The sequence below is a fragment of the Phyllopteryx taeniolatus genome, chromosome 14 (assembly GCF_024500385.1).
Source record: "Phyllopteryx taeniolatus isolate TA_2022b chromosome 14, UOR_Ptae_1.2, whole genome shotgun sequence".
NCBI lineage: Eukaryota > Metazoa > Chordata > Actinopteri > Syngnathiformes > Syngnathidae > Phyllopteryx > Phyllopteryx taeniolatus.
This window is the reverse complement of record NC_084515.1, coordinates 20731837-20746277: the sequence shown is the minus strand read 5'-3', so window position 1 is coordinate 20746277 and position 14441 is coordinate 20731837. Positions and strand designations below refer to the sequence as shown.

General features: G+C 45.2%; 1 protein-coding gene across 1 annotated transcript in view; it reads left to right on the top strand.

The window, feature by feature from the left end:
- The window catches only part of LOC133489218 (uncharacterized), a 51101-nt gene that overhangs the window by 28207 nt on the left and 8453 nt on the right, over positions 1 to 14441 (top strand). Inside the window, exons 5-14 of the mRNA XM_061798091.1 lie at positions 2322 to 2453; positions 4946 to 5065; positions 5565 to 5603; positions 6935 to 7000; positions 7927 to 7986; positions 10485 to 10541; positions 11408 to 11519; positions 12586 to 13176; positions 13306 to 13409; positions 13726 to 13791. Of these exons, the coding sequence (XP_061654075.1) occupies positions 2322 to 2453; positions 4946 to 5065; positions 5565 to 5603; positions 6935 to 7000; positions 7927 to 7986; positions 10485 to 10541; positions 11408 to 11519; positions 12586 to 13176; positions 13306 to 13409; positions 13726 to 13791 (1347 nt within the window). The remainder of the gene's footprint in view (positions 1 to 2321; positions 2454 to 4945; positions 5066 to 5564; positions 5604 to 6934; positions 7001 to 7926; positions 7987 to 10484; positions 10542 to 11407; positions 11520 to 12585; positions 13177 to 13305; positions 13410 to 13725; positions 13792 to 14441) is intronic.

Below are 14441 nucleotides of genomic sequence, written 5' to 3'. Positions count from 1 at the left end.
TGCCAGCTGCTGTACTGGGAAGCTGCAGCGTAGGACATCCAGAGGGCAGATGTTTGTACACTTGACTACATAATGACTGCCAGGGCCGCCATCTTGTGTGCTTGGCATAAAACGACATCCTGCAACACAGGAGAGGGAAAATTCACAAGGTTATCCTGATCATTTCTATCACTGGCTTCCTCATAGAGTGAATCTACTCCGGCCGGTGAGTGATGATGGCAGATCTTTGGCGTTAGCTAATTGAATTAAACGGGTTGAACTTCTATCCCAGTAAGAGCAACGATATGCTTGAAGAAGCGCTTCAGATCACTCAGGCCCAGTCTGCCTGCTAACGATGCCGCATAGTGCAATGAGCAATACTATGCTAATGTTAGGAGACGGGCTGTCTCCACCTCCATCTTGGCCTTCTTCCCTTTGGCGAGCTGGCAGGCCCGCTGTTCCATTACGGGAAGATCGAGAGGCCCGCCTCGCCCGCCTCCCCCCCTCATCCTGCGGCATCGTGTCACCGAGATAGGCCTGGTCTGCTCATCAGAGCTAACTGATAATTAGCACGCCGTTCCACCCCTTAATGATCATTGCCACTAATACTAATTACACTGCGGCTCCACCTCAGCTGTGCTAAACTTATAATTATGCAGCATTTGTCCCGTAGCTTTCGACCTCCGTGCCACAAACCTCCACCTCGAGCCCTGTCTACGATAACATCTATTTTGTAGATAACTGACGCGCTCGTGGCGTGCCATTAAGCTCAGCACGTTTGACGAGCCTATTTGTTGTTCTGCAAATCATGTCTCCTAATGCTCGTCATTTAATTCACCGATTGCTGGTGGTAAATAACGCTCCGCACGTAATATCTCTCTTGAGTTATTATGGAGGAGATGGGGATCACTCCCGCGCAGGCGCTAAGCGTTTTGATGGGGACACTTTACGTAAAGCTGACATGATTCTCCGCTGAATGGAGTCGTATTAGTTTTGTATTCTACTTTAATTCGGGCAACACTCGCCGTGCTCCCCGCTGAATTTGTCTAATATAGAGCTTCCCCCCTGCGCTTGAGCTTATCTCCGCTAATAGCGGGGAGGCAAGTGGGTGTGCGCGAGTGACAGGCCCCCGCCCACCTCAAAAAAATCCAGTGTCTGTGTGTGTTTCCATTTGTTTTTGTTTTTAATTTACCACCTGATATCTTCGTACTCACTCAGAAAAACGGTTCAGTCCAGTTTCTACTAGTCTCAGCAATATTTGATCATTTTACACAGGCAGCCCGGTGTAATAGTGGGCTGTTTTCCGCATATTCTGACCTCCTCCCACATTTCAAAAACATATGCCGACATTTTAGGTGAATTGATGACTTGAAATCACCTTATTGCGTACTCTGCCTGAGCTGGGAAAGACTTCGCCTCACCCGGGAACCTAATGAGGACAAGCGGGCGCTACATAATGTTTTTATGGTGCGCAAGCCTGTATCAAGGAGAATCTATGGTATTGTCATGGCAACCACGAACCGCCCACCTTTGTCTTTGATAATAATGACAATAATGGATGTCCTTGGTAGCTCTAATGTCAATGTAACATTTACATACATGTCCCAATGCACGTTAGCATTAGTAACACCACCAGATCCGACATTTCAAAGTGAAATCTCAGAATCAGAATCAAACACAAGGAATTTGTAGTAGTAGTTGGAGCCGCTCTAGTACGACAACAGACAGTCAATTGACAGAGAACACTTTGGAGACAGAAAGACATTGACAAAAAAACAGTCACTGAGCAATAAAGTTATCTGGTAATGCCGGTACATTTTTGTTTTGTTTGTTTTTTTGACAATTCTGCAAAAGATGCAGAGTCCTCTAGCACTCCTCTTTCACGCCACTTTGTTCAGCATATTGAACTTTTTTTTTTTTCAGGCTTGAGCTGTGGTGCGCAAAGAATGTGCAGAAGCGGCGTGTCGTTCGAACAAATAAGGAAAGAAGGCCACATTTGTCGAGTTCTTAGAAAGGAGCCTTTGGAGGCTATCACATAGCCTTTATGCAGCATTTTGACATTATACATTTTTTTCTGAGCATGTATTTGTCAATTCATTCCTTCATTTTCCTTCCACTTTCGTTCTGTTAATAACACATGTATTATTAAGTATCACTGAATGACACACAGTTATGTACTGTAATTAAAGGTGTCTAGTATCTGATATGTAACCAGCTACACCCTGATCAGCTCGTTACCAAGTTGATGATTAGCCATGCATGATTGTCAATTCATACCCAAATAGACCTTAATGCTACATATTGACGAGACTAAACCTTTTTTCTCCGCCCGTTTCGTCCAGGTGCTCCAGCATCAGCACTCCGTCCATGAAATCAGCTACATTGCCAAGGACACCAGGGACCACCGGGCCTTTGGCTACGTTTGCGGAAAGGAGGGCCACCACAGGTTTGTCGCCATCAAGACTGCCCAATCGGTGAGTACTTTGACAGAAGCACTTGCCAATTCTTCTGTCTTTCATAATATCATTCATATATTATACAACCCCAATTCCAATGAATTTGGGACCTTGCGTTAAACATAAATAAAAACAGAATACAACCATTTGCAAATCATGTCCAACCTATATTTAATTGAATACACTACAAAGACAAGATAATTAATGTTCAAACTGATAAACTTGATTGTTTTTAGCAAATAATCATGAACTTGGAATTTTATGGCTGCAACATGTTCCAAAAAAGCTGGGACAGGTGGCAAAAAAAGACTGAGAAAGTTGAGGAATGCTCATCAAACACGTGTTTGGAACATCCCACAGGTGAACAGGCTCATTGGGAATAGGTGGACACCATGATTGGGTAGAAAAGGAGCTTCCCTGAATTGCTCAGTCATTCACAAGCAAAGATGGGGCGAGGTTCACCTCTTTAAGGACAATGTTCCTCAACGTACAATTGCAAGGAATTTAGGGATTTCATTATCTACGGTCCATAATATCATCAAAAGGTTCAGAGAATCTGGAGAAATCACTGCATGTAAGCGGCAAGGCCGAAAAGCAACATTGAATGCCCGTGACCTTCGATCCCTCAGGCGACACTGCATCAAACACCGACATAAATGTGTAAAGGATATAACCGCATTGGCTCAGGAACACTGCAGGAAACCAATGTCAGTAAATACAGTTCGGCGCTACATCCGTAAGTGCAACTTGAAACTCTACTATGCAAAGCAAAAGCCATTTATCAACAACACCCAGAAACGCCGCCGGCTTCTCTGGTCCCGAGCTCATCTAAGATGGACTGACGCAAAGTGGAAAACTGTTCTGTGGTCAGACGAGTCCACATTTCAAATTGTTTTGGGAAATTGTGGATGCCATGTCCTCCGGGCCAAAGAGGAAAAGAACCATCCGGACTGTTATGGGCGCAAAGTTCAAAAGCCAGCATCTGTGATGGTATGGGGCTGTGTTGGTGCCAATGGGTAACTTACACATCTGTGAAGGCCCCATTAATGCTCAAAGGTACATACAGGTTTTGGAGAAACATATGCTGCCATCCAAGCAACGTCTTTTTCACGGACGCCCCTGCTTATTTCAGCAAGACAATGCCAAACCGCATTGTGAACGTGTTACAACAGCGTGGCTTCGTAGTAAAAGAGTGCGGATACTAGACTGGCCCGCCTGCAGTCCAGACCTGTCTCCCATTGAAAATGTGCGCCGTATTATGAAGCGTAAAATATGACAACGGAGACCCCGGACTGTTGAACAGCTGAAGCTGTACATCGAGCGAGAATGGGAAAGAATTCCACCTACAAAGCTTCAACAATTAGTGTCCTAAGTTCCCAAACATTTATTGAATGTTGTTCAAAGAAAAGGTGATGCAACACAGTGGTAAACATGACCCTGTCCCAGATTTTTGGGAACGTGTTGCAGCCATAAAATTCTAGGTTAATGATTATTTGTTAAAAACAATAACGTTTATCAGTTTGAACATTAAATATCTTGTCTTTGTAGTGTATTCAATTAAATATAGCTTGAACATGATTTGCAAATCATTTTATTCAGTTTTTATTTATGTTTAACACAATGTCCCAACCTCATTGGAATTGGGGTTGTATATCTGTTGAGTATATATTCTTATTTAGAGATTTATCTACCTCCATGAGATATTATTAAGCTTTCTTGGAGCCCTTGAAAGCTGTTATATAAATGTAAGCTATGAACATGTCTGTGGCAATAACATGAAATACTCCTTAGAAACTACATTTGAACACCAAATGCATAAATACCATCCCATTTTCTTGACCACGTGGCCTCATTAGGGTCACAGGTGAGCTGGAGCCTATTCCAGCTGGCAAAAGACGAGGTACACCCTGGACTGGTTGCCAGCCAATCCCAGGGGACATAAAAACATTCACACTCAATTTCAAACCTTTGAACACGTTAGAGCAGTGATTCTCAACTGGTGGGTCGGGCCCCAAAAGTAGGTCGCAGACAGCTAGTAAGAAATTACATTGGTAACATGCAACATGTTGAACGTTGGAGGAAGTGGAAGTACCTGAAGAAAACACACACGCTCGCGCGCACACATAGCGCACCCACGCACACACACACAGAAGCCTGAGCCGGGATTCCAACCCAGAACCTCTCAACTGTGATGCAGACGTGCTAACCAAATGCTCCACTGTCCCACCGAGTGAATGAGACATCTTTTTCCAATATTTTGACTCTCAAAATAAAGCACCCAAAATATTAGAAACAGCCCTCCCTGAACTGCAGTGTACATTTATAGACCAATTCAAGCTACATCACCAATAATAAACATATTGTTAAATGAATATATTAATAAACAGCAATACACAATTTAGGACATACTGCATTTGTCTTCCATCTCCAAATCCTCCTCTTGCCTGGATGAACTGGGTTACTCCCCATTTCTAACACCATCTTCCTTCGATTTTCACTCCTCTGCACAGGCGGAGCCTCTCATTATTGACCTGCGTGACCTCTTTACGCTCATCTACGACATTAAGCAGCGGGAGGAGATGGAGAAAAAGGCCCAGAAGGACAAACACTGTGAGCAGGCCGTCTACCAGGTAGGACTTAAAAAAAAAAAAAAATAAAAAAAAAAAAAAAAAAAAAGATTGTTGTTATATTTCGCATTCAGAGGCATGATCCCACATAACAATTCACTCACACAAGATCAATGTGACTTTGACATGCGCACAATATACTGTGTACACTCCCACACTCACTTTTTTAGAAACACCGTACTAGTCTAATGAGCTTCACACATACGAATGCATCAAATGCTGCCATTGCTAATAAGGTGAGGAGCCGCTCTATACAACCCAGCGAAAAACCAATCGTGTTCATAAAGTGTCCCAAAAAATTATATTTGTCAAGGACGATGTTTGAAATACAGCTTCTCCTGTACTGGATGACATTGCACTTGTGGTGAAACAGGAGCTGTACTGAACGTGACACCAAATTATGTGTACGCATATGACTGCTGGCAAAAAAAAAAAGCTCTATTATTTTCACCCTCTATTGCTGTAAAACATGTCGTGTGCCTTCTGTCCTCCTGCCGCACAGACCATCCTGGAGGACGAAGTAGATGATCCAGTTTACCAGGTAAGTTTGTCGGCACACATTGCAAGAACCCTCGTGGTTTTCTTGCTTTGCTGCAGCTTCTCTTTAACTCGTGGGAATTAGACTCTTTGATTCTTCATTTGCATACTTTATCTGGTCACTGATCTGCTCAAATGAATGATTCATCCGTTTCACCACTCAGCGGAACAGCTTTGCGGACAATTTTGTTTCACCATTCAACTTCATTTTGCCAGTGCGATGTTGTAAAACCATATTTTTTATGTTTGTTGATCTGTGTTAGTGTTCCACCTTCTTCCAAAAGATTTGCTCCCACCCAGAATTGTGACTTACCCCTCTTTTTGGCTGCACTCGATGTTATGTTTCTGTGTTTCTGCTCACACTGAATACAGACAACGCTAACCCTTACTCGGACTTCCTACGTTCAAACCCCCCAAATCATCTTGTTTGTTGCTCTTGAATATCTGTACAGTCATTCATTTTGCAGCGTTATTTTGACAAAACTCCAGCCACGCAGCCAGCGACTCAAAGGAATAGTTCGACATTTACTTTTTAAACAGTTTGAAGAAATCACTTTGATACTGATGGTGTGTGTGACGCATTCTACAGTGAGGAAAAATTATGCTTTACACTGTATCAGTACAAAACTAACTGATATACTGTACTTGAAAATGAAAATATATCAATGTAGTATATTGGAAGACTTCATTGCTTTGTGACCGTTTCCAAATAGTCCCCCCAAAAAAAAACCCACAAAGTTCAATTGAAAAGATATGTCATTAAAATAGTATCAGTAATTGTCTTTGCTGATTGGCTTTGAGGAAACAGGTGGTTCGTTTTAAACACCCAATGTTTCCTAACTGAGAAATCAATTTCATGTCAACAGAGCTATCAATCTTTTTAGGACAGAAAGGAATGTGTATGTTTTGCAATTCATTTAATTTGAGGTCCATAACATGACATTATGTTGTCCGTGAAACAAATACAGATGAGGCCCGATTTGTGAATGTTGAGCCGTGGCGTCTGTCGACGACGTCGAGCCTCATGTTGCTTTTGACCTCGGGTCCACATTGCTATGAACTGCTGGCTGACTGATTCTACTTGTGCTCTTTCCTCTTCCCACCTCTTTTTCTTTCTCTCCTCATGCCCCCACTCCTCTCTCCTCTGCTCCCTCCACTTTGTTTTTTGCACCCTCCCTGCTCTCTTTTCACTCCCCACTTGATACCACCCACACCCCCGCTCCCCCCGTGTGCCCTCATTTTTTCTCATCGTGTGGCACCCCTCCGTCATCTGGATTTTACATGCAAACCTCCCATGTGTCTCCTCTCTGTGCACTTCTACACCTTGTTCTGTAGTACATAGTGTTTGAGGCTGGACACGAACCCCTGAGTGGCCCCCAGTCAGAGGAGAGCGTTTATCAGGTACAAAGACAAAGCATCGCCCCTTTCTTCTCCCTTATGATATGCCCTCTGATAGATGATGATAGTACTAACAGCAACCGCCTGTCCAGCTCATCACTATGAGACATTTCTGCAGATTCAGGTTTAAATCTGGTGTCGAAGGGCTTTTGTTTTAAGCGAGAAGAGAATGAAAGGCAGTGAAGGAAGTTTGTGTTTGAGATGTCAAGCGAAAAGCCTCAAATTGCATCTCAGCGCTGCAAGCACAGTCGAGGTCAGTTTCATTGATGCGATTTAGGCCTTTTGACTTATTTCCGTCTCTAAGACCATTTGAAGGAGCAGCTCGGACTTCGGGGACCTGTTGTACGGCTTAATTTGACGCTCTCCTGCCATCCTTCCTTTCTCTCTGCTGCTCTCCTCCTCCTCCTCTTTTGGCCTCTCTGTATCTTCCTCTGAAGATGAAAGATGCAGAGAAAGAGAGCATGAGAGATTAACCGCATGCCATGCCATTTGATCTGACAGTGAAACAAGCTCAATAGACTTTGGGGGGAAAAAAAACAGAAGCAAAAGTTAACCAGCGCAGGGAGAGAAGAGAGAAATACTGTATTAGCTCAGGCAATTTGTTTTTGGCAGAGAAGCTCTCTTTGTGCAGAATAACGATAGCTTTTCTTAATAGTCACCCGACAGGCTCAGCCGTTGTTTGCAATCAATATTGATTGAACTAGAATGGATTCAGCAGCACTACTGTAGAATTTGCAAAAAAATCCCATCGCTCCGAAAGATAGAATTACATCAGAAATGGACTGAATCAAAATGGATGTCGTTAAGCTTTTTAAACTTCGGTAGACAGTACTTTCAGCTCCTGATATGAAATAGTCATCTTGCTAAATAATAAGGAAAACAGTGTTGCCATGCTATTTACATTTGAACCGACCTCCGATCCAATGCAGGTCCCAACCAGTCAGCAGAAGGAAGGCATCTATGATGTCCCAAAACGCCATTTCATGACTGTAGGTGTTCTTTTATTTTGATTATTATTTGTTTCTGTACGCCTCCACCGGCAAACCTCTCTTTAGGATCCTCTTGAAGAAAATCTGACAACTGTTGATCAACTGTAGACATGACGTGCCTGCAAGTTCACAGGACATTAGAAATCCAGAATCCAGCGCTGTTCAAAATAGGATGCCGGTTTTGGCCAGGTGGTCCAGACAAAATCAGCATATCGTTTGTCTGATCCAGTTCACTGGATAAATAAGTTCCATCTACCTTCCGAGGACGATGATGTGAGGTTTGTAGGTGGGGTGTTGATGGTTTGAGCTGCATGGAGTGTAGCCATTTAGTCTTTGGGCTCTATTTTTGTGACCGGTGTAAATCCGGCGCAGCGGGCTGCAGGGGCGCAGCCGCTAAAGTTTTGGGTGCGCTGGCCAAAAACAAAGTGGACAAAGTGGGGGCGCTATTCGTAACAATCACTCTATCGGGAGCAGCCGCCCCTGGACGCCACGAAGCTCCGCCTCTGGCGGCTGCCGTCAATCTGCGTGGAGGCGCGTTGCACCGGGTGTTGCTAATTTCACAAATGAACGCAAGCAGGCATATTTAAAAGACGGAGGTCTGCACCGCTGTGGGCGTAAGAGCCGATTTCAATCATGTCCAATCGAAGCGGCTCCTCTCATCCCCTTGAAATATTGCGCAATAACAGTCTCGCATTGTCACTGCTTTTGGCTGGTGTGGCAACAGACAAGGAGAGAGCGGGTACCCTTATCAAATACACACACATACCTCACATAGCTGTGCAGGCCATGTGGAATGATTTCCAAAATATAATAATGATGACAAATAATAATAATAATAATGGATTCACTGAATTGATTTCTACAATGATTCAGAGGGTTTGATGCCTGCTGTTCCACATATTTAGGAATGAAGTATGTCTGACATCCAGCAAGGCTCGCGTATCTGTCTGCCTGCACCACAAATCAAATTCACCAAAGTTGAGTTAGACCAGAGGTCTACCGACTGTGCCGGACTTAGACGTGGTCTCAGCAGGCTTAAGTTTAGACCGACAACCTGCCACCAAATTGTGAGTGCGCCCAGTGCATGTCAAAGGAGGCACCCTCGCTGCTCCAGAAAGCCCAGCTTGTCGCAGACAAATTGGCAAACATGCGCAGCCAGCTTTGGACTTGCACGAAAATCAGGATACGCCGGCTTTTGCGCCCCGCCGCAGATACGCTGTCTACGAAAATAGAGCCCTTCGTGTAGTCCACCGTCAAGCTGAGAAGCAACGCATTTAGCATTAGACTGACTTCATTTAAGAAAACACTGAAAGCATTTTCCCCCCATCCATTCAAACCCCAAAAAGATTTCATTTCATCCATCATGCAGCAACAACCTCTCCAATTCCTTAGAAAAACATTTCTTCTAGACATTTGCTGAATAGAACAAATCCTAGCAGAGTGCTTCTCTCTCACTATTGTTGTTGTGCTTGTTGCTCAGCATTATTAGACAGATAACTGGCCCCGCCCCCTCACTGTCTCACTCCTCCCTACAGCCCCGTGCTCGTCGAAGTCGCAGCCGCTCCATATCTCTAAGTGTTACTGCTTGTCTGATCATTCAGTCGGAGCTTTTCCCGAGTCAAGAGCTCCCCTGATGTGTGTGAGTGCCTGCAGGGAGAGCCCTCTGTGCACACTTGTTTACTTCTCTCCAAACTCCGAGCCATTCTGCGAGCCCTCGGTGGTCACAAAGTGCAAACTGCGAGATCCGTTATGTCAAAGAGGACATAAAAGACCCGTTTGCAGCGACACTGATTGCTGGGATGTCTCCCATGTCTTTCTTTCTTTCTTTCTTTCTTTCTTTCTTTCTGTTCGAGGAATGTTATTTGTTTCCACATGCAGCACTTTATTTACAGCATGTAAATCCTTGTGTTTTCTGTGCTTTTGTGGTGATTCATTGTCTGCTTATGCATGGCCCCAGATACATTTCATGCGACGTAGCTCTTCCGTAGCTTCGATAATAGCCGTGCCCCCATCCTGCGAGGGTCATCTCTGCTCATAATGTGGCCTCTTTTGTCTCAGTCTGCTGCTTCCAGGAGCTTCTCCCTTCATCCATCTCGAGTAGATCGCTCACACGGTAGCATCAGCATTCTAAAGCAGGTCAGACTCTCATAGGACCCTTCTGATTGGCAGACGCAAGAATATCTAATCAGTCTGTTTTATGGGACTGAATAGCCCTTTACCCACTCTATTATAGCGAGCCGTGAAAGGCCCATTCGAGATCCATTTTCTGATAATGGAACAAAGGCGTAGTAGTTTCTTTCCATGCACGGCGCAAATGCCTGAGTGAATAGCCGTCCCACCCCGTTCCCCACCCGCCAACTCCACCACCACCACCACCACCACCACCACCGCCGCGCTAGTCTATGTGGTGATGAATTCAACAATGTATGACTATTGAATGTTCCATTTCGTGATGTGTCACTGTACTTTTGCTGTCTCTCCCTTGGTTACTTTCATAGAATATCAACCACTTCGATCTTTTCGGCGACATGTCCACTCCTCCCTCGGTGAGTGCTGCCCACGCACAAGCAAACATCTTGTCGGTGTGCTCGTACGCGTTGACGCTCACATTTGATTCCAAGCAAATGATCTGATTAAGAAGGATGACATTCAAAGTCCTTTCTGTCCTTACGAGCAGGTTCAAGCCTCAGCGATATTTTTCAGCAATACACTGCAAGCACACAGACCTGAGTTCCTGAGAAATCAAATTACTTTTTGGAAAACTGTCCCTAACCACAACACCAGGAAGGCAGTCAATGGGGATATTATACAAGCCTTTGCAAGAACAACCTTTTTTTTTTAATTTATTATTTTTTTTCCGCCATGAAAAAAAGTAAGATCTGCTTTAAAAAGAAACTAAAGCTACACTCGCTATGTAGTTCATGTCAGGTGCTTTATTTTGTTTTATTGTACTTGAATTGTTTCGAACTATTTTGATTTGGTTGTATTATTATTATTTGATACTCTTTTCATGAGGTGCTCCTTACGAATCAAAATAATGTAATGTTTTCATCTTATCAGATGAATAATCGGTGCCTTTTGTGTTAATGTTGTTTACTTGTATTTTGTGTATAATGTGTTGTACGAATCTATTATTTGTGTTTTTGATTATTTGTGGACCTGCAGGGAGATTAGCAAACTGCTACAGCATAAGCTAATGGTTTTCAGCTAAATACATAAATCAATAACAGTCAATTAAATAGTATGTTTTCTTTTCGGGCCAGAAAGATACAGTTGCAGATGTGGAGGGTATGAAGCCCATACCTTTGAGGGAATCGCGCTGTGAAAAGCCACCGTTCAATAGTTTTATCTGCAAGTGTACTGCCGAATAAAGACAAGACGACTTGGATAAAGTTGTGTTCCTTGCCACGTTCTCTCCCAGATGCCCCCGTCGCCCGCCAACACGCTGGACCCGAGCAGGAGCAGCCGCCAGCAGCAGCCGCACAATCCTGCCGACATGTACGCCCCCTTCAGCCCCACCTCTGTGCCGTCAGGTGAGTGACCAAACCGCCACTGAAATATGAAAAATAGGGTTAGGTGCTAACCCTGATAAGAAGAACAATGTCTTTTTCAAAACTAGCCTTTGAAAACATTGATAGTATTTTACATATTTCACATGCTTACATGTTCTAAGTGCCTTTGAGAGCCCCTTATTGAAAAGATGATGATGAACATATGACAACTGCATGTACAAAAACGAAATATCTTGGCACTGAACTCTTCTTTTTAGGGAAGTTTAACAGCAATACTTGATCTTCTTTTTAGGAAATTTGGAAGTGGAAACGCGTCATAGTCTATCACTAACCTATGCTGGCGCAGTATTAAAATCATAATTACAGTAAATATTTGTATGAGGTTGATAGGGTGTCAATTTCAAACAATCCAATGAAAAACAGTCAATAGAGTGCTAAGTGAGCGAGTGAGCGTACCTTCTTGAATGCCGAAAAACGTGTTGTTGCGCCATCCGTAACTTCGGAATGTCGTATGTCGGTGCCGTTATAAACTGCGGACCCCCTGTAATTTTGACCAGCTCTCGGTGGCCCACCAGCTGAGAATCATTGGGATGGAAGACAGCGTTTTCTGGTGCTGAACCTTGAAAAGCGGGGGGGGGGGGGGGTGGTTTTAGTGCTTTTTTTTTTTTTTTTTAATTGTTTGTATGACATACAGTATTTACACTATGCTGGAATCTGTGGAGATGCTGTTTGATGCAGCGGTTCCCAAAGGACGTTGTGAGCACTGATAACACTGATAATGTAGCACCCGATTTATGTTTAGCAAGACTCTTACGCTGACCGACGACTGAAGGAAGCAGCATTATTCATTCTTGTCCATGGGGGCATGGTTTATCAATTCACTGATATTTGCTAAGTGTTTCCACAACATTTTGTTAAATGAGTTTGGCGAATGCTCTTCTGGAAATAAATCACACGAGGAAAGCTATGCAGAAATGAACATGCTGAATTTCTTTCCTTGCAACACAAATTGATTTCCAGAGGTCATTTAGTCAAGCATGGCCCGCTTCTTCAGCTGTAATGTGCATCGCTTCCTTCTCCTCGCCAGGTTACATGACCATGGGCGCCGTGCAGGCGTCCCAGTGGGCCCAGCAGCCGTTTGCCGGCCAGACGCAGACTCTGGCCTTCCCCGTGCAGGGGCCCCTGCAGGTGGCCCAAGTTCTGCCCGGAGGTCAGCCCGTCATCTGGAGCCAGGCCAACATTTTCCGAGCCAGCCAGCAGCAGTGGGCGGCCATGGCGGCTTACGTGCCGGCCCAAACCGTGGGCGTCGGGGGCCACGCCGTCCCGGCCGCCGTGCTCCAAAGCCTGGTGCCCATTACCGCCGTACGCCCCCAAGCCTGCGACCTGTCCGCCCCCTCTTCGGCCATCGCCAGCCCGCAGCACGCCGCCGACCCCGCCCCGCTTCAGAGGCGACTCAGCCTGGGAAAAGACGGCCCGGGCGTGGACTCGGACACGGGGGAGTGCCCGTCTACGTCGGGGGCGGGGTCCGCCGCCCCGGGCCTCGTGGGCGGAACCGACACGCTGGTGTGCGGTCATCAGTCGGCGCCCCCTGCTGCTCCGGAAGACGAAGGCGGTGACCTTGATCTGTCTCGGATGACCTTGAGCCCGGGTCCCACCGCATCGCCATCGACTGAATCACGTGAGTGTTACGCCTGCAAACGAAATCACCGTCTGCTTGCACTTTTTTTTCATCACGAAACGTTTATGACGTAAAATATATGCTGAGTGTGTTTGTTTGTTGCCGTGTTTGTCTTTGTCTTCAATTCAGCGTCCACGCCAGCTCCTCAGCAGAGCTCTCCGTCAGACCGCCCCCCCGCCCAAGCCGCAGATCCCCCAAACGTCGACTCCAGCCGTGCCGAGGAGGAGCGATCGGTAAAGCTCCGAAGCCCGTGGGCCACAAATCTGTCAATAAAACAACTGGCTAGTGTCGCGTGCAGTACTTATCGATCATCGTCGTATGGATGATCGGTTCTAAACCACATCATGTTTAATCACACCGAAGAGAAGGTCATGTGATTAAGATGGCTAAGTAGCGTTGCGCTCGCCTTATTTACAGCAAAAATGTCAAGCCAGTTCAGGGGCTCTAATCAAAAATAATTTTATCAGCTTATATGTGACAAGATAAAAAGCTTATTTTTCCCTAATGTTGAGCTAGAAGTTGGTAAACATGCAAGCTTCTCTCGGACAGGGCTCTGCTGCCGCAATGCCAACGTCTCCTTTGCCCGATGGCGCCTGCGATCCATCTGAGGATCGGGCGAGGCCGCAGGACGACAGCTAGACAACACCGGAGCGGGTATGTCAGCATTCTTGATTTATCGATCGAACACTTCCCTTCGTGTCCTATCTGTCCTGCTCTTTTCATCTCCATGTAATTAGTCTCTCGGTTATTTTATTACCCTTACATTCTACATTCTCCGTTTTTATTTTTGTTCCCCCCGGGGCGGTCGAGTGAGTCCTTTTGCTCACATCTGGAAACTTCAATTAGTCCATAAGGCTTCCCTGCATGTTCTCCTCTTCGCTTCCCCCAATGGAGAAAGGCTGAATGTCGCCATCTAACGGTCATATTTGTAATGACACCGAGCGTCATGGCTGCTCTTCTTCTTTAGGAGGTCGAGGCTGTGAAGGTCAAAACTGAAGCTTGAAAAAAAAACCTCAAGAAAAAGTGACAGACGAGTGGCTATGAACATTTCCAACAAACGGATCACAAAGACTTGACTCTGTTTTTTTCTTTTGTTTTTGTTCTCGTTTGAGCCTCAAACTTGTTGGCCACATAACGAACTCAGCCTGTGGCGCTGTCATCCAATCGAGTAACCTTTCAGCCAGGAAGTGACCTTTCACCTTGGACCCGATAGTTGCAGCGGGAGGCCACTGCACTCGTGTCTACGAGGACAACTCAAACGGCTG